The following is a 19,871-nucleotide window of genomic DNA, read 5'->3' on the forward strand; positions in this document are numbered from 1 at the left end:
GAGTTGTCACGATTGTTTCGAACAATCTGCTCTTGTCTAGGGGACAATTATTTTCGCGTTCGCTCCCGGAACGCTCAACCCATTCAACCATTCACTTCTCTTACCCTTCTCCTCCCTAGTATCGGAAATCGTATACCTAAAACGAGTGAAAATGTTTATCGCGTGTGTTGGAACGAAAAGCTCCAAGCGTCTTCAAACTATCGCTGGTCGTTCTATCTGGGCCACTCCTATTACCGAGCAGCCCCCATCAACTTCATCGGTTTCGCGAGCTAACGAGCAACCCGACTTCGAGCCCGAGTTTCCGTTCCTCGTTCTCGTATATACCTCCAACGACCTCGAACCGGCAAAAAGAGAAGGATAGAGCTTCGAAATCCCGCTTCCCGGTCTGAATGGCTTTCCTCTCGCTTTTCCGTGCTATTCACCGACCAATTAAATCGTCGCTCGGCCTTCCAGGCGTTAACGAGGTCTTTTTCCGTGGTTAACGGAAACCAACGTAGACGAGTTGGGATCAAACGAGGATCTTGGAGATCTTGGGAGCGTTCCTATCGATAAAAAGTTTACGTAACAATTCTGCTGGTCTTTTATCTCGATGTGTTGGACCGAGTAATCGTGTCCAAGGATTAATTTCAGAGCAGCGTGTCGTTAGGTTTAGAGGACCCCGCCTTTAAACGACTCATCAATTTTTCTTTTCTTTTTCCTCTCTATGATCGAGTTTGATCGGTCAAAGAGCCTTGTCGCATCGACTAACCAGCTATCTATTCGTTACAAGTCTGATTAGGTACACTCGAACGTACGACTCGACGAAATATTAGCCGTTGTAGCAATTTGCAAAGAATCGTGCAGCTAGATACTGATAGACGTTGTGTATTGGATTAATCAACTTTTCTCTTTATATTAATAACAGACTGATCGAAGAGAAGGTGGCAGAGCCAGAGAAAGAGAGAACGTTCCTTGTTATCGTTTGGTGGTCGATCGAATGTTCTGCAACGAAAATCGATTGAAAATGGCTACGTATCGACGATCGAGAGACAGCCAAATTTCGGACAATAGTTTCCCAAAATGATCAAACATATTTTTAAGTGGAACCAAAAATTTATCGCATCGGAATCTAAGAAACTTCTCATCGATTATTACTATGGTTGCGGGTAAATGTAGCTTGATAAATGGTAAAACGCGCAAACGAGGAAATGGCTTTGCTACTAGCCGGTAAACTGAATTCCTGCGATGCCGAGAACGCACCACATTACCGACGCCTCCAATGTCGTTCTATCGACCGAACAATTCCATGAAATCTCAGTAGTTTCGTCTCGTCGCAAACCAACCAATCGATGAGCGCCGTACGGAGGGATGCAGCGAATAAAAAAATGATTTTTTCCATAGTAATTACATATTTAACCGATTTAACCGACGGCGTGTCTCGTGGGCCAATTTGATATCCGAAACGGAGACCTCGATAAAATTGCATACCGATAACGGAATTTTTTAAAGACATCTTTGTACGACGCTTAACTCGATAATGTAATGCAGAACGCGACGCGACGCGTAAAATAGCAAAGCGTTCGTTCGTTGATAGGAAAAGCGATTTCCTTTCGAACGTTCTCAAGAAGCTGATGCGCTTGAATATTAATACCGCGTCGCACAAGATTCCTTCGTATTGTTTCCCATTTTAAAATCACCAACGCAAACTATTACACGTTGATAAATTTGTTCGTTGCGTTCCTTGGCGAAGAAAATGATTTTCGTGTCGGCAATGTTCGCCGCGTCCTGCTTTCCTATTCTCTTCCGCCGGAACGTTGCTAAGAATTTTTCGTTAAACTCTGTCTTATGAATTATTTACAGGCTGCTCTGTCTTTTTATAAAAAAAGATTTCGAGTCAGCACAGTTTTCGCTCGATAAAATTTGTAATTCAATTCGGTATGCTTTTTTCCATGTTTTCCATCGTTCTTCAGTTACATTATCATCGCAAGAAAGGAAACAGTTTCACAAAACGTATTATATTACATTCGAAATTCCAGATACGTCGAGAAGATGTTCGAAATAATTTCTATTAATTTTCACGCAAACGAATTTCAATTAATCTCTGATGCACTGTTCGCGAACAGCAAACGTAGAGAAAAGATGAAAGTGTATTGGGTTGAGGGCGTTAGGTTCGGACAAATCGGGGCCGCATCGTATGCACGATTTCGTTCGTTATCTCTGACAGACCGGAAAGGATTCGCCACCTTCGAGACTGTGCGTGGAGGCTCTGCTCAATCGTTGGATCTCGATTTCGCCCTTCTTTTTCCCTCTCGATGGTGGATCGCGCGCTATCGCGTCCATCTTCCAATTCACCCTCGATACATTCTCATTCTCTCTCTCTCGCGGAGCATGCACCGACGTTCGAACGGAAGTCGAACGAACCACCGAATCTTTTATTCTCTTCAGAAGGAAACCACTTGGCGCCCTCGCGGCGTGGTTGCTTCCAAATTAACTCGAAAAAAAGCACTTGAAACCCCGACGGTTATCGGGCACTGGTTATATTACTAGGGGATTTGGTTTCTGCTCTCCTTCGACTTTCATCGAGTTCGTGCATACGCGAATCACGGAAGAACGTCATTGATTACTCCAACTAATACGAAGACAAATAAAACTAAACTTTTACACTATGTACTAAAAAGTAACATGAAATACGATAATTTTGAAACACATGCACGTTTATTGCGTGAAAACAGACGACACATTTCTGCAACGTCTACTTTCTGTTGTGCATTTTCCAACCTTAATGTATTATTTTTAATAATGGAGTATCCAACGCATCGCCTCGAGTAATTGGATAATGGCTACCTCGATCGCACAGCTTCTTTTCAAATTCTAATACTTTTGATTCGTTATTTGAAAATGATAATAGACGTTTTGTCGCGTACTTAAAAAATAGCAAGATCCTCGTGTCGTCATCGAAGGTTTGGGTAACATTAATTCACGCGTCGATGCAATACAACTGCACTCGATTCGCGTTCGAGGTGCTCCGATCGATACGAAAGTTGGTCGTCACGGTGCTGAAAAAAAAGCCAACGCGTTCACCCTTTAACGAGAGCCGTGCGATTATTCGAAAAACTTTGATCGTTCGTCGAACAAAGCCGGCTGGAATTTTTATCGGAATTTTGTTGTGTTCGAAAAGAGAAACAAGCGAGGAAAAAAGAACGTTGCTCGTGTATAAACGGTGTTTTTCCGCAACGTCGACAAGCAAAGTTCTTCGCCTGGAATTGTATCATTCGACAAGATGCATAAGTGAAAAAAAGACGAGCTTATCGTTGTTTCCGAGTGGTGTTTGGGCGTACTTAGTCGATCGTAGAGAGAAGGTAACCGGTTCTATTGGGTTCGCGACTCAAATCGATTGCCATATATACCGGTCGTTCGGTCGATTTGGTCGTTTGTTGACCGACCTTCTTCTGATTGGTTCGATAGTGTCGCGGAACCGGTCGGATTTTTGCGACCGAGTTCCGCGGTCAGGCAACGCGTCTACCGTTTAGAGAAAATGAAGCCAGGCCAGCCCTCGTCCACTTATAGACCGTAGGAAAGCACACGCGTGCGATTTTTCATCGATCTCACATCGGCGATCGGTCGAACGCAGTTACAATTCCTATCGAGAGCAGGTTTGACGGAACCCAAAGATCGGGAAACTTGAAATCATTGCCGAAATAAAGAAAGAAATTAATGAGAATCGCCACTCTTTCCTGGGAACTTTTTGCACGGTTTTAGTTTCAACGTTACCGAGAGTAAGTAGGAGTGAATAGCGGAGAAACTCGTTATCTGTCGTACAGAGGAACGGTTATGGTCGTCGACTTATCAGCGACTCTCGACTGGATGGATTCTAACGGTGTCTAGTGAACCAGGTCGTTTCCAGGACGATACGTTTTCCTCCTTCTCGTACGCACGCACGCCGCGGGCTCTTTTAACCAAACGATTATCATACCTCGGTGGACGCCTAGGATAAACGATAAAGAAAAGCGTCCCGAACGGACCACGGACGCGATTATTTATCGTCGCACGATCGGTCGACTCAACAGGATGCAACGATAGCTGTACCGATTCGATCTATGTTCTGCTTCCCCACACAAGTAACCTGTCGAGCAAGAGCATTGTCGGTAGATACGTAGAAACGTAAAATATGATCAAATAAAAGCGATGCAAAAGGAAATCTTTCGATATTAAAATGGTCTTCTCGAGAGCCTTACGCGTCCGTACGGTGTTAGATTTTATAGCAACGCCGTACTGTTATTCGACACGGTTAACCAGCACCACCGTTCACGACGCATACTTTAGAATTATCTTCTAAATGGTTAGTAACTTATCTTACGGTAAATCGTTACGTCCGTAACTATTTTGATAGAGAAAGGCAGAAAAAGGATGACCAGAGACGTTGACAACGAACGAGCAAAAAAGAGCAAAAAACGAGCGTAGTTTTCTTTATTTGTTGGTTGGACGAAAACAATGCATTTCGGCGTTCCGTTCCAACGATCACTCGCGAACGATATCCGTAAAGCTGTATGCGAGTAACGCATTTCAATATCCACGATGCAATGATCCATAAAGAAATCTTTAACCTTGTTAAGTGGTTCATGCGTATTGCACATGTGGTGAAGTGGCTGGTTGCCTTGTCTGACCGGTAATAAAAACCATACGTACACTTACGTTTGTTAATTATTTTCTCGCAGATTCGAGTCGATGCTCGAAAGGTTACAATTTCTTATATTTGAAATATTTTACTCGATGCAATCCTTTTCTACTGCCTTTCTCCCTTCGTTCGAAAGATACCAAGTCAGAGAGTTTTGGTAATTAGCCATTCGCGACAGACAAAACACACGCATTGCGCTTCGGTTACCGTTGCTCCATCGTCTGTGCTCGCACCTGGTGGTTCAACGTCGGTTCACCAGGCTCGGCGACCAGGATTCGTACCTGCATCCTTGAAAAAAAGAGACAAGACAGAGGGTTTCTCGGTCGAAAAGGCTCGATGTCTCTCGTACGCCTTGACCTGCCACGCCACGCGACGCCACGCCACGCCACGCCACGCCACGCCACGTCACGCCACGCCACGCCACGCACGTCACACCGCACCACACCGCACCCTGCTCCGCGTCTCTGTCTGTCGTTCAGTCTCGCTTAACTCATTTTTCTGTCTTTCCTCTGCTCCTCTTCGCCAAGAAGAGACGTGGAAAGCCTGTGAAAATCGTCGATGCTTGTTTTCGTTCCGAATGACAAACAAGGGCACGAAAAGAAAAGAAAGAAGCTGGACTAAGGTGGACCAAAATGGACGGTGAAGGTAACGCGAGATGCGAGACAGAATCGGTCGAGAGAAAGGGTGTGATAAACGTTTACTGGCTTTTCTCATTTTTACGCGATCTTTCGAGCCACTGAAGAACAGCAAGATCGTTTGACTGGTCTGTACGACTAATACATACTTCGACTAATATACATATACTTTACGATTACTCGATCGTATCGATCGTGTTATAGAAATACAGTGATTACTACGGTTATCGGTGGCACGACAATACAAATTATAAGACAAACATTCATTTGGTGAAGAGCAGCGTTAGAAAGTGATGGGTGACATTATATGTATAACTAACGACGAGTAATAATATATAACAATAATAAGATAATTAATATACACCAATATACATATCTGTATATACACTCGTAAAAGAAAATATTCAAACATTTACAGCTTTCAACGCTTGAAACATGTACATATATTAAATTAAAATGTAAGCGTTCGAATATTTTCACGCGGGTGTGTGTTTGTGTGTGTGTATTCTAGGATACTACTTAATATACGGTCAGTTACTGAAATTGAAAAAAATAATCGCTCTAATTTATAAATGTAATAATTTATACATATATACAGGATTTATTTTAACATATATGACCCACAGCTCGATCGAAGACACAAAAACAATGACAAGAGTAAATATGTATCCTGTTTAACCTTGATTTGTAGCAATTTTTGTACTCGGGGTAATACGTGGAGTTGCTCGTCTTCGTAGGAATTACTCGAAACAGCCACCTTCGGTTCAAATTCGATACGCGATTAAATATTGTCGCAGTGCAAAAGAACGAATGCAATATTTTTGTATTGCTTTTGTGGTTTCAATCGAACGTTCAAGTGTCTCCCGTATGTTAGGATACACCTTGTACATACATGTATGTATGTATAAATGGGTAATTCCACACACGATCGGACATCTTTTTGGACTAGTATTGCGGACGTTTCTAAAACTTGGATCGCGCCTCGCTGATATTTAAACGTATCTCCGAAGATTTTTCAACATTTTAAAAATCGTGAAATTTAAAGATGTTTCCCCCTACCAATTTTAATACGATCGCTGGGATATCGCGACACACTGGACACACGAGAGTATCGAATCTGTCGTCCGATTATTGATAGAACGTAGTGTTTCCAATGTCGTACGTCGTATATGAATGTATGCGCCGTGATCGCGCCAGATTTAATACCCTCCAGTGTACATACAACTTCTTAATTCGCTGTGCCATTGGTACCGCACGGTTCGAATCCTCCATATCTTTACAGTAAGCGTCTAAAAGCTCATTCTCATGCGACTGCTAGCTCAACAGTTATATTAGACAAAAGAAATTAGTACTATTTTTCAAACGACTGTAAAATGAACAATTATCGAAATGTCGAAAATTCTTTCGAGATACCTTAAATTATCGCTAAAAGGTTTCCGATTTTGAGCGAATAAATGACCTATATATATATATATAAGCGAGAAAATGTTCTCTACATCCAATCTGCCACACTACCAGACATAGTGTTCACCACGCTAAATTACCAGTTACAATTCGCAGATCAAAACGAATATTATGTAAACTACAAGCGATATTTATACGTATATGTATATTTAGACTACGAACAGCGATTATACACCGTGGCATGGATCGTTTTACCGTGACTGACTCGATTTGCGGCGTCAGCTTCAATCGCTAACTAACTTTTTGCTATCTAAGCAAAAAGAACAGAACGGCGAACCGAGGGAAAAATGCGAAACGACGTCGAACCCTTTCCTTCGAGACAAGGATGTACATAATAATTCAAGATAGAAAGAGAACGGTGATATTCGGTTTAAAAAACAGAATGGCGACTGGCGGTCAGAGTGAAACGAAAGGTAATAATCGTTGTCGAAACGAGTGGCTGGGAATCACGGCGTCGCGTAATTAGTCGAATTAATCGAGGCTATCGTCAACGTAGGGCAATTAATTAAACGACAGCAGTGCGTGCGGTGTGTCTCGACGTTCGAAACGCGAGCGAACGAGTAACAAACGAAAAGCTAATTGCCCCGGTCGCAAAGGACTTCTGGAAGCCGCCGCCGTGGTTTCCCCGTGACTCGACTAAGAAATCGTCATCTCGGTCCTCCTGTCGCGAGTTTAACGAGCGCGCGTCGCACCAATCCTCGCGTATCGTCGTAACGAGCTCGTCGACAATTAACGATCAACCGTGTCAAGATGTCGTATCGATTTCTCCGTGGTATCAGGAACGATGTATCATCCTCCGATACCGATTTGGGTCTGCATGGCGTTTCAATTTCATACATCGCGATTCTTCGAGTTATTTGGACTTTGTTGATTGGCTCCGTCTCTCTGAATCCTGAATGTTATCTTGTCTATGCGTCTCGATCGAATTTCTCTTCGCTATACGCGGAATCGCGACGCGCGGCTCTCTACACGATGGGAATATGCGAGCACAGTATCGTAGATCTGTAGCGAAACTCCCCTCCATCGTTGGTTGGGGCTCCCACCCTTGCCTGCTCTTCAGAGAGCGAACTCCATTCCTACCCCTTGCTCTGCCCTGCCCTGCCCTGCCCTGCCCTGCCCTGCCCAACCCTTCCCTAGCCTTTCCTACCCTGTTCGAAGCAGCGTCGCCGCCGCCACTGCCGCCGCCGCCGCCGCCGCCACCGCCACCGCCACCGCCACCGCCGACACCTCCCCTCGCGAACCACCCCCGACGACGAACCTATCTTCCTGGTCAATAACCTCGGTGTGCCGTGTACCGTGGCATAATCGGCCACCGGTGCGATTCGAATCAACGTGTTTCGATGGGACACGTGTCTTTCCGCTACTCGCTCGCATCTTCCTCGATTTCTTCAGTTTCCGTTTTAAAGGACAGTCAGAGTTTCCGGAAAATGGACGACGATTGATTTCGCGCCGCGGAAACGCCTCTATCGCTCCTTCTTTCCAAGACAAATGTACGATGTTGGAGGGGACGAAAGTCTCAAAGCAATTGATTTTACTAGTGGCCCGAGACTCGTCATATTTCTTATTCGTTTCTCTTGCGAGTAAATCGATCTACTTTTTCTTCCAACGAACCAACCCTTCCTACTTTGTTTACGTACGTTTAAAATTGATTATCTATCGATTTAAACGCAACGAGTTTACAGCATTCCGTTCAAGTTGCGTTACACGTTCTTAGAAGCTTCTGACATTACGGCAGGAATTCCTCTCGCCATCCTTTTGCTTATCGATCGTTCGCCCAGCCGATAGACTCGTTACAACTTTCCTTTAAAATGCATGCCGTAGTAGAAGAGGGTAACGTGAAATTTTTCGATATTCCGCAAATCGAATAAACGGAACCTGCTTAAACGTATCGATGGCAAAATAAATCGACGCTCTATGCTCTTGCAAAACAAGCGATACAGAATTTCCAAGGTTTGCGCGATCGATATCAAAGTATGGAGAAAGATAAATAGCGGGGATAAAGTAAACATTGTTCGTTTGATGTCTACGGATAGAAATAAAAGAAACGATCGTCCGATAATGTTAGTTAAGATCGAGGCAACAACAGGTTCCGAGAACTTTGCGCTGAGATACCACCCCCGTAAGGTGTCGCCATCTGTGTCGGTTGTCGGGAAACTCGTCTTAAAAATCATCCCCTGTAAGATCAATACATCGTACGGACAGACAGACAGTAAGTCTGTGAAACGCGGCCGGATTATTCCCCAGGAGATCGGGCGCTTTTAACTTGTAACAATGGCGAGGGAAGGGTAGAGACACGATTAAACGGAAATAGAAAACAGGATGCGTATTAATTTCACGTAGGTGTACGATTGAAAAATTCTTAGACGCGGGGAATGCACGGTGGTTCACAGTATTTCGAACGTAATGCGACGATTGCACCATAATATGTTCAAAGAAACTAATAGAAACGAATGTAAAAACCGATGCGTTTTCCTTGCCAAGCTTCTGCAAAACATTAACTCACGGCGTACGTCCATGTTTCGCATCAACGAGACTCTATTCAAGGTTGATAATTATCGTCTTAAGTATCGTAACGTCGATAAAGCATCTATTTATACCGGTGTATAGGTGTAGGAAGTTTCGTCAACGGTTTTCGCGTTAACGCGACCCTCGGTACTCGCACCACCGACGCTCGACAAGGTTTCTTTGTTTACGAACGAATTTGCAGGCCAGCTGGAGCCCTGTGAGCTCTTCAGTTGATTTAGAATAATACACGCGCTTTGGAAACCATAGAAAACAGAAAAAGAGTTGATCGTAAACGGCCAGGGAAGACCCATGAATTCGGGTCAGGCATTTGGCTTACGAGGGAGGTTTCCAAAGGTTTCCTCCGCTCCCTCTTTCCGTAGCGTCCGCTTTGCGGCTTCTAACGAGGGTAATTTGATTTCCAGGCAGCATCGGTCGCGATCAGTCGTTTGTAAAGTCACCGGCGCAGCGTGACGATTCCAACGACCAACAACCAACGTATTGAAAACGTTTGAAATTTACGTATTGCGGGACTTTTAACAACGACCGAACTATCCAAAATATACCATCAGGACCCCAGCATTTCGCTGAAATAGAAAAATGATCGTTCGGCCATTGTCGATGATTATCGAGCGATGCCGGTGAACCAGTCGCGAGAAACGCGGGATACGCTTTAATATTGACAATAGCAACGACAAAGTTCCTGGCAGGGTCGAACGAGGGTTTGCAGAGGGACCGAGAAGGATGGGGTTGGTTGGTTGCGGGGTAAGCAGCTTATTGCGAGCGACGCGGTTCGGATTTTCAGCAACGTCGCTGTTTGACGTTGACTTCTATCCGATAGCTGCTGCACGAACGAAACACGTCTCTCTACCGAAAAACTCTTACGCTGTTGAATGAGGACTACTGTATCCGTGAAAGCTTCTTTCCCCTGCGCGATGCAGTCACCCCCGAACGCGTCGAGGCCAACTCGCTCAATTTCTACGCTTCTCGTTCGTTGACACTTTCCTACACGCGCTCCGAAATGTTTCGATAGTCGACGATTCTCTGCTCCACCACTTCCTTTCCAAATACATGTATACGTGCGTTTTACGAGCAGAGATTACGCCAGAGGCGTGTCGCCGTGTCGTTCTCTTATCTTAATAAGCTTCACGCGTATGCATTTCACCGATTTACACGAATCATCGTGTATCAAGAATACTAGATATCTTTTTTTTCTTCCTCTTTAGCTAGTGAAATTGCAAGAATGGAAACCAGCGATTCATTTGGACAATCGGTACAGGTTAATGAGAAAGGAACCAATGCTGGACGCCTGTGGAAACGAAACTGATGACATCGGCCAAGATGAGACTGCTCCCCCTAATATGAAAGAGGCGTTTGATAAAGGACAGGAAACGGGATCTTGGTATTACATACCCAATATGAAAATTTTCTAAAGAGTAATCAAATTCTCTGTACTATTCTGGAATAAATGGATATCGATAAATGTCTGCCTCACCTTCTCTTGTGTTAATTTCTGTAACCTGTTAGTAATGTTGCGAGTGACACGAAAATCGCAGATCTACTCGTATATCTCGTCTGTGATTCTATTCATTGCGTCATATACAGAGTGTTCGGCCACCCCTGGGAAAAATTTTAATAAAGGATTCTAGAGGCCAAAGTAAGGCGAAAATCAAGAATACCAATTTGTTGGTGGAGGCTTCGTTAAAAAGTTATTAACAATTAAATTCAAAAATTTCAAATCATTCTGAAAAAATTATTTTCGATTGCGGGGGTCAATTACAATCATTTTTGGTGAATAGACCTACCCGCGAAATCCTGCGCATTTTCGAGAAAAAAAATTCAGTACAGGCGGAACTTTAAACGTTAATAACTGTTTAACGAAGCCTTTATCAACAAATTGGTATTCTTGATTTTCGTCTTATTTTGCCCTCTAGAATCCTCTATTAAAATTTTTCTCAGGGGTGGCCGAACACCCTGTATAGATGTATAGTTTCGAAGTCCATCGTGTTTTATAAGGAAAAAACGCGGTCAAAGAACAGCGAACACGAATTTAAAGTCGAAACTACAGACCGAGGTTCGGGAGAATAATTTTGTCAGAGATGTAGGCCAGCTTTTTCGTCGAAAAGACGAAATTGTAGCCACGCGGAAGACACCCGTTTTCCTGTAATGCCAGGTGATAGTTTGCGGAAAGCGAGAGGCGAACGACCCTCTTTTGATGTCGTAGGTAGGCAGCTGTTGCACGTTTTGCCAGAGATTATAAAGCTGTTGCGTGAATCGGCGATTCGATGAAAAGTGCAATCGTTCGAGATTAACGACATTTACGTTCAAACGTTTCTACGACTCAATGGTGATAATAATAATAATAATAATTATCTAGATCGATGTCACGCGAAAATTAGGTAAAGCGTCGTGAAACATGTCCAAATGTACACGTTCGCCTGAAACTATCTAGACGCGTCGTCCATCGTCGATATTGATATTCCATAGACAGAGTAAATCGTTCGGATGCGGCGCTCTAATGGTCCTAATAATTAGATAATTTTGCGACGAGTAATGATCATCGCGCAATGTACGACCTCGCTATGAACGGGATAACGTATTACTTTGAATTACTTCTGGATAATTTCCAGCAGTCCGGTAGGCGGAGACTCTACAAACGATCGTGTAGTTCACACGCGTAAAATGTCCCTCGTTGCTCGCGACTTGGACAATCTCCAAAGCGAAGCGACGCTCGGACCACCACGATTATTATACCAAATAAGAAGATAATTATAGTCTGGTTAGTTTGAAAGATACGCGGTCGTTATAGTTTTTGTTTCCGTTTTGTGGTCATCCTTCATTCTGTTCGGCCGTGATTCGCAAATTTATCGATTTCCATTGACCGAAAGTCAGTTGTAGGATCGATAACTCTGGTTTATCCGTAAACTGACAAGTAGCAAGGCCACAGGAAGGGTCGTCGGGCGTTGGGCTCGGGGTCGGGGTCGGGGGCCAGGTGGTTGGTCCGTGCAAGTCTCCGTTAATACGACGGAAGGTAGGTAGGTAGGTTAGCGACAGCTGTTACTCGTCCCGGTACGAGGCTATACATCAGAGAACTATACATTAGACAGTGTGGTGTTCGGGCCGTTCGACGAGCTCCGCCAAGAGGGTCCTTCCTCGAGGTTGCACAGCTTAGGTGGGAGAACCTGGACCAGGCCTGCACCACCGTCGACATCATCGTCGGGAGCAGCATGTACAGCCTGGACAAAGAGCTCATTCAACCACGGACAATGGCCCTGGCTGGATCGGTCGCTGCAACAAGGCCCGCGTGCGCTGCTTGTTGCATTCTGCACATGGCCTGGAATCATGCTTTCGACGAAACCTCTTTTTTCTGCGAGCCAGATACATAGACCGGGCATCGAGTATCGGTTAATTAGTGTGGACGTTGTTCTTGCGCTAAATCGATTCATCGCGATCAGACGATGCGTAACTAGCACGGCCAGAGGCTAGGACGGGATACCAAACGAACGTCTAACTAAATATTCCCGACAATATTTTTCAATACTAGTTCGCTACTTCTTTCCAAACGTAATGCCTTTCGATTTATCGTTCTATTTATATAGATAATAATTTTCTAACAAACGTTTCATAGCTTACACAGAGAGTCCATTAAAAATAACAAAAGAAAAAGAATTGCTACACTGGTAACCGTACTCTTTTTCCAAACAATTGCAACAGTCATTGTTAGACACCGTTCGTAGTTGTTCCGTGGATGACGCAAGTATCGTTAAACGTCGCACCGTTCAAGGAGTTGTAAGCGTCGGCCCAGCAAAGTTTCTTCCGATTCCTTTGACATTTTTCGAATAGAACGTATCCCGTTATCTAGTTGCAAATGATAAACTCTTGTCGTGGCAAGCTCGTGTACAACAAAGGAACCGGGGGAGACAACGCGAAAACGAGAAAAGGAGAAAATCGAAAGAACCAGCATCCGGGGAGGATCGATCATGTTTCGCGGAGAAAGGAGAAAGACTGGATCGTTCGTGTCCCCTTTTTCTCCGTCCATTTCGAAAGGCCTTTTAGCGAGCAATTTGCGGGTTTTGCTTCTCTCGGTTCTGTTACGCGGCAAATGACGCGGTGCGCGAAAGTGAGAGCGAAAAGGAAAGCGAAAGAAACCGTTCAACGAAGTAAGAAAGTGAATCGACGCTGCCCGCGACCGAACATGGCACGTTTATCCTCTCCTCTCTTTTTTCTCCGCTACCTTCTCGCGCCAACTGCACAGCGTTTCGAAACGGGAAGGGGAGTGCGCGATTGCGATTGCAACAATCATTTACACACGTTCCAGCGACCTCTGCTTACACTACATATTAGAGCTAATCCAGCGACATACAGTCGTAAAAATTCACCTCTAATCGAAATCTATCTCGGTAGCATACGGTATCGTTGAAAATCTTCGTTTCTATAATATGGTTTTGTCTACGGGCTTGAACGCATTCGTCGCACAGTTATTCGCAATGCACTTATTACGCGATTCTCGGTTGTGCTTCGCATTCTTTTCATATTTGCATCGATACTCCGAAGGAACTTTCACTGGAAACACGTAATATAAAATTCTTGCTCCCACCTTTTTGTCTGTTTTGTGGAAAAACAGAGCAAACACTCGACGAGAGTTTATACCGCGATTCCGATGAAAGAGAAACAAGCACACGGTTTCTTCCTGTTCCACGGATTTCAGTACGCCATTCACGAGTTATTGTTTTCGGACACGTTTCGTGGATATGGTAAAACAGTACGAATCGCGGCAAAAAGTCATTAGGCAATATACCTATACCGCTCTCTTTAAATTCCCGTTTCATTCAGATTTCATTTAAAATTGATTTCTTGCTCTCTTAATGGATCGATTTATCGACCACCGATGATCGATCGTTTCTAATCGAATTTTCCACGAAAAAAAGTTACGCAAGGGGTTAAATCACATTTTGCGTAAATTTCGCTTCGAGAAAATTATCGCGACACAGTTTCTGTTGGTAATTTTGCGCGGAAATGTCGCGAATAGAACGTGCGTACGACGACAAGCTCTCCCGCCGAAAGGATTTACGAAGACGTCGAGTGTATCGCTAGACACGATTAGCCACTTGCCCGACTAACTAACTGTTCGTGTCTCACGACCGGAAGAGCAGCAGCTGCTAGCCATTCAACCAAATAGTTATGTTTATCCGCTATGTGTTAATTTTCGTTGCGTTCCACGTTCATCTTTCCTTCGTGTATTTTCGACATCGATTTTCTCGCCTGACAAATTACTTTGTTTCGAAGAAAATTTACCACACTATCTTTTCTTCGTGGTTCGACGGAGAGTGCGAACCCACCGACTAAATTAACAACGTCTGTTTGCGACCGCTTCATACAAGTCGCTAATTATCGAATAATCTGGTGACGAGTTAGTTAATTAATTACACGCGATATGCAGTGATCGTTACGAAGCGAATTCCGAATGCGAGCCAACAGCCGTGCATTTTCATCGAAATCGGTGGTCTACGAGTTCACGATCTATTTCACGTTTAAAATAACCGTTGAATAAAATTATTTAACGACCAGATCTCTCTTGGTTATGAGTTACTAACCCATGCACCTGCGGTAATTATTTGTCGAAAGGATTCTTCTTATCGGCGCGGCGTGCTAATGTTTTTGTTACGGTTACCCTATCTATCGCATCGCTACGATAACAATCACTGTTTACGTCCTTTGTCGGTGTTCCACCAAAAATACACTATTATGCCCGATGGGAACGAAATTTTTTTCACGGGATCCAAGGTTTGCAAAGCAACAGCAGCTGCGGATGCGAACGCGACGCACCTGCCTGAGCTTTCTCGCTGCTTCCGAGTTAGGAATGTATAGGAATCTTTTGCAAAGTCGATACGCTGCAGCACGATTCGTTTACAGATAGGCGGTAAGAATCTTGGGAAACCTATAGGTTCATCGTTGCCTAGTTTTAAAGAAAAATTCTTACCGATATGTGTTTAACGTGTCATAGTGCTCTATTATTAGCTCCATATTTAATTCCACATGCTCCATTATAGATAAAGGAAGAGAACCAGACGCTAAACAAACGAGAACACAGCAGGTACGGACAGAGGTGGTTGGTGCACACGAGGAGCAAGGTGGAGCCGAGAAATCGAGACGAGACGTGACGTGAGAAGAAGAAAGGAGTAAACTGGAGAATCGAGAGTCGAGAGAGAAGAGTGGAGAGTAGAGAGTGCAAACTGGAGAGTGGAGAGTGGAGAGAAAAGAGTCGGATGATCAGAGTGCAGGGAGGAGAGGAAATAAAGAGAAGAACAAAAATCGAGCGAGGTGAAGGAATGCTCGGCCTTGGCGCCTGCTGCTGGCTGGCTCGACAGAAAGGTCTGGTCAACTCCTCTGAATGAGAAAACTAAGGATGCAACTCGCTGGAATACACTCGTGTCTGATCGTGTATTAGTACTAACGACAACGACGATTCCTCGATAGTGACAATGGAATTCACGTACGGTGAACCTTGAGGACGCGAGATTACAATGACGAGTTGCGTTTCCAAGCAACGAGAATGAAAACGCATCTGAAATCGACAGTTACGAGAACGGTTTATTCGACATTTACTCTCCCGAGAAACAAAACTTGTCGTGTGAAAACCAAAACGAACGTGCCAATTGCTTTAACGAGATTTATTTAGAAAATGTCCACGTTTCTTTATTCGTATCGTATTTAAAATCGGTCGAATCGCAAGCGATTTTTAATACTCGATCTCGAATAAAAGAACAAAATATATTCAGAAATAAGTTTATCGATCAAAGCAATTAAATTTTAAAAAATGATTCTCGCTAATAGATTATCGAAGATGCGAGGTCTTAGTATGGCGCATTGCGTTCTAATACCTTAATGTTCGTTAATTGCACGGGCAGCAATAATCGAAGAATTTGATTCGATATTTCATCGGTCCGATAACCATCCGACGTTTATTAGATTCTATCGCCAATCCTGCTAAAATTTATTCTGACAGCTTTAATAACGGCCAAGCGACTGCGCGATGAATTTAAATTGAACGCAGCGCGATGCACTGCCGTGCCGCTGCGAAAACAACCGTGTTCGGAAAATCATGCGCGCACGTTTAGTGGATTTCACTTCTGTATTTATTGGCTGGCGTTCAAACGCGACGAAATAGCTATACACCGAACAAACTCGATGCTAATGTTTTGTTAACAATCTTTGCAAACTACATATACGTACACATCCGCGTTATCTATCGTTTTTCTAACTGCGAGCTTTCACAGAAAGGTTACCAATCTTTCGAACGAGTTCCGATAACGATCGGGTTCGAAACAATTTTTAATCGGAGAAGCAAAGAAATTCATCGTTACCGGTCGTTACGAAATTTTCTTCAATTATGAAATGTTGCTTACGAAACTAATTCGAGCCAGGGAAAGTATCGAAAGTAAAACGTTCCTAGTTTACAGTGTTCAACTTTGATGGACACGTTCGCATGCATAGGACAAAGAAGAGTAATAGGGTAAAGAGAAAAGGAAGTAAACGAACGAACGAACGAACGAACGAAGCGAACGTGAGTAGGTAAACGCGGACAAATATTATGAATAATGGCCACGATCGAAAATTCGTTAGCTCGTAGCTAGCGATATTAGAGGCTTTATAAAGCCGGGGAAAGAGAGTGTACTGCTTCTAAATCCAATAATTACATCAACTCCGGGACGCCGCGCTGCGAACAACGAAGATACGCGAGAAATTGTAGAAAATGAGATCAGCTGTGAATTGAATTTTCATTTTTACGGACTTGGTTTGTGCAATAACGCGCAGCAGATTTTACGAAAGCCACGAGAACCCGTTTAGCTTGAAAGGACAGCGAGTTTTCCGGGAGAAAATTGATTCGCGATAAGCGCGTTTCGACTATCGGCGAACGTTAATTACTTGGAATTTTATTCAACCACTGTCTGTCGAACAACATTCGCCGACAAGAAATTTCATTCTTAGTTTAACGGAGAGGAATTTAGTTTGGAAAATTAAAATGGCTTCTATAAAATGTTAATAATTTTCAAATAGTAAACTAGAATAGCATATCCATCTCACTTTCAAAGATTTAAGGATGTTTATCCATCGAACGATCATCGACCGTATTCGCGCTTTCTTGTAGAATCGCCGCGTACCATCAAACGGGTCTTTCAGTTTTCAAATAATGCATTTCTTAAAACGATACACGCGTCTTGCATTTACTCGGTTTCAGGTAGTGGTGTAAATGCATCGTGACACAGTTAAAGAAAAAAAAGGAGGAAACTCTAAAAACCATTACTACTTTGAGCTTTCGAGAGACTTTCATCCGGAATCCATCAGGCGCGCGATTCTCATCGCGTGAGTACCAGTGGCGGCTCGCTCGCATTGACGCGAGTCAAAAACGCAGCTCTCTCTCGCCTTTTTCGATGGCTTTCAACTGTCAAACACCAACGCTTTTCGAGAACGCGTTTCGGAACGCGATGAAAGAAACGACCAAGAAAGGAAAATGCAAATAGCACGCACGGTATAAATCGTAACAGCGTTTCGTCGCGAAACAATAGACGCGATTCGATCGATCAACGTTCTAATGCACCGATCCTAAACGAACAGGTCCATCTACTTAAATACATTTTTCTGGCGAACGTTCTTACGGAAATTATCTCGTTTCTCATCGATACGTTACAACAACCGATGGAAACTACCTTTTTCACCGAACGAAGGTTCAACTAATCTAACGACGATAAAGGCGCGCCACGTGGATAGATCGATCGTCGCGTGATTTCACAACGTAGCTCTTTAAACCGCCCCAGGAACTAGATTGTATAATGTTTTATGCCGGCCAAACGGGATCTGGTAACTCGATTCGCGAAAAGTTCTTCGACCGAGTCACGTTTCCATGTAGTGTTACGCAAGGCATTGCCGTCATGAGGATTTTCATCGATACGGCTGTATTCGATTAATTGTATTATAGGTACGAAAAGAAGAAATATAATCAAAGATCGATTATGAATATTTCCTGTTTCTATTTTTCGACGCGAATCAGGGAATCCATTGACCATTTTATCAAAGACGACTTCCTGCCTCCCACTATTTATTTGCTTGGTCATCGAATAAAAACGGATAGAATCGACTATAATTTCTCTTTCGAACGTGAAAATCGATACTTTCCCCAACGTTACTGCTAACGAGACCGTGAAACGATTCCATCGGTGCCAAAAAAAAAGGAAACAAGTAATCGGTAGAAACTCGTTGAAACGTTAACGGCAGAGCGAAGGCGTTTACAGATAATAAGTATGGTCCATGATCTATACGATCTATCGCGCAACACGCGTTAATTTAGGATTAGAATAGAATTAATTTCTAACCAGAGCTACTTTGTTCTTGATTCGAGGATTGGCGCGATGTTGCATTTGAATGCTTAACTCTGGAATAAGTTAACGACGGTAGGGTTTCGATTAAGAGAAAAATCGATGATTTTTCACGTTGCTTCGCCCTGTTTACACCAAGCATATTTTAATTAATTTCTCTATCGCTTACAAACTAGTTTCCAGCTGCCAAAAACATCTGCTCCATTTTTACATTAATGCAAACGTTAGGGGATGCATTTCGTGCTCCGATCGATCAACGAATATTGATTTCACGAATAATAGACCCTCCCATCATTAACAAACTTGTACGCATTCATGCAACAACTGATATTTGCGTATATCTCTTGCTTATAAACTCTCCTGAAACGGGTTGAGTTTCTACGATCACAACCCACTCTCGGCAACACTCGACAGTTTAATTAAAACCAATTTGATCGAATAAGATATTTCATTTGCTGTAATACATGAACAGATACTGTTTGCTCGTAAAGTACCTAGACGGTAAAAAGGATAATAAACGTAGAAAGGATATCAAGAATGCTATCAGAAAGCTACGTTACGGGGAAAACTATGCTTACTTGTAGAGTAAATGCTCGCGATTCAAGTAAATTTCGTTCTCGAAGGATCAATAAACTTGGTCGGTAACATTTCTCTACCAAACTCGCATCGCTCTGATTCCTTTCTTTTCGATTGACTGGAATTGCGGATACACCTAGTATATGTATATGTATATCGCGAGGGGAAATTTCCCGACCGCTCACTGCCAGAGGTTGTAGATCAGAAGAGAATTACGAACGCTGAAAGCGGGAAAAAAGAGTCTAAGAGGAAAGAACGGGGATGGTAAAGGAGCTAAAGGGGAGGACGAGAGAGAGAGAGAGAGAGAGAGAGAGAGAAATAGAATCCTGACAGTGGCACCACGTGCATAGATCGAGGTCTTTGTCACTGGATATCATCGGTGGTCGATCGATTTCTCTCTCTTTCTCTCTCTCTCTCTCTGTCTCTGTCTCTGCTCTGATAGCCAACTTTTTACACGCAGGGGCTTCTCGTTGACAACCGTCCAACTATCTCTCATGTCTAAAGACGTCTCGCGATTACAATACCGAATGCAGAATGGGAAGAAAAATTATACGCCAATGTTTAAACACGAAGGACGTGCGATATACGAGGGTTGTTTGCAGATATGTAACTTCTGCCTACTAGCAGCCGATACCGTTCGATGTAATCTTTGTCTCGTGTACGATG

General features: G+C 43.5%; 2 protein-coding genes across 8 annotated transcripts in view; one reads left to right on the forward strand and one right to left on the reverse strand.

Moving 5' to 3' along the window:
* LOC143344073 (uncharacterized) overlaps positions 1-10,712 on the forward strand; it is a 46,952-nt gene extending 36,240 nt beyond the window's left edge. Inside the window, exon 6 of the mRNA XM_076769695.1 lies at positions 10,482-10,712. Within this exon, the coding sequence (XP_076625810.1) occupies positions 10,482-10,688 (207 nt within the window). The 3' untranslated portion in view covers positions 10,689-10,712. The remainder of the gene's footprint in view (positions 1-10,481) is intronic.
* Positions 1-19,871, reverse strand: part of Msi (RNA-binding protein musashi) — a 96,698-nt gene that overhangs the window by 17,795 nt on the left and 59,032 nt on the right. Inside the window, exon 1 of one of the 7 annotated variants that reach the window (XM_076769679.1) lies at positions 4,936-5,068. The exons of the other annotated variants lie outside the window; for them this stretch is intronic. The gene's annotated coding sequence lies outside the window, so the exon portion shown is untranslated. Of the gene's footprint in view, positions 1-4,935; positions 5,069-19,871 lie in introns of those variants that run through there. 7 annotated transcript variants of the gene reach the window in all.

The sequence above is a fragment of the Colletes latitarsis genome, chromosome 7 (assembly GCF_051014445.1).
Source record: "Colletes latitarsis isolate SP2378_abdomen chromosome 7, iyColLati1, whole genome shotgun sequence".
Taxonomy (NCBI): domain Eukaryota; kingdom Metazoa; phylum Arthropoda; class Insecta; order Hymenoptera; family Colletidae; genus Colletes; species Colletes latitarsis.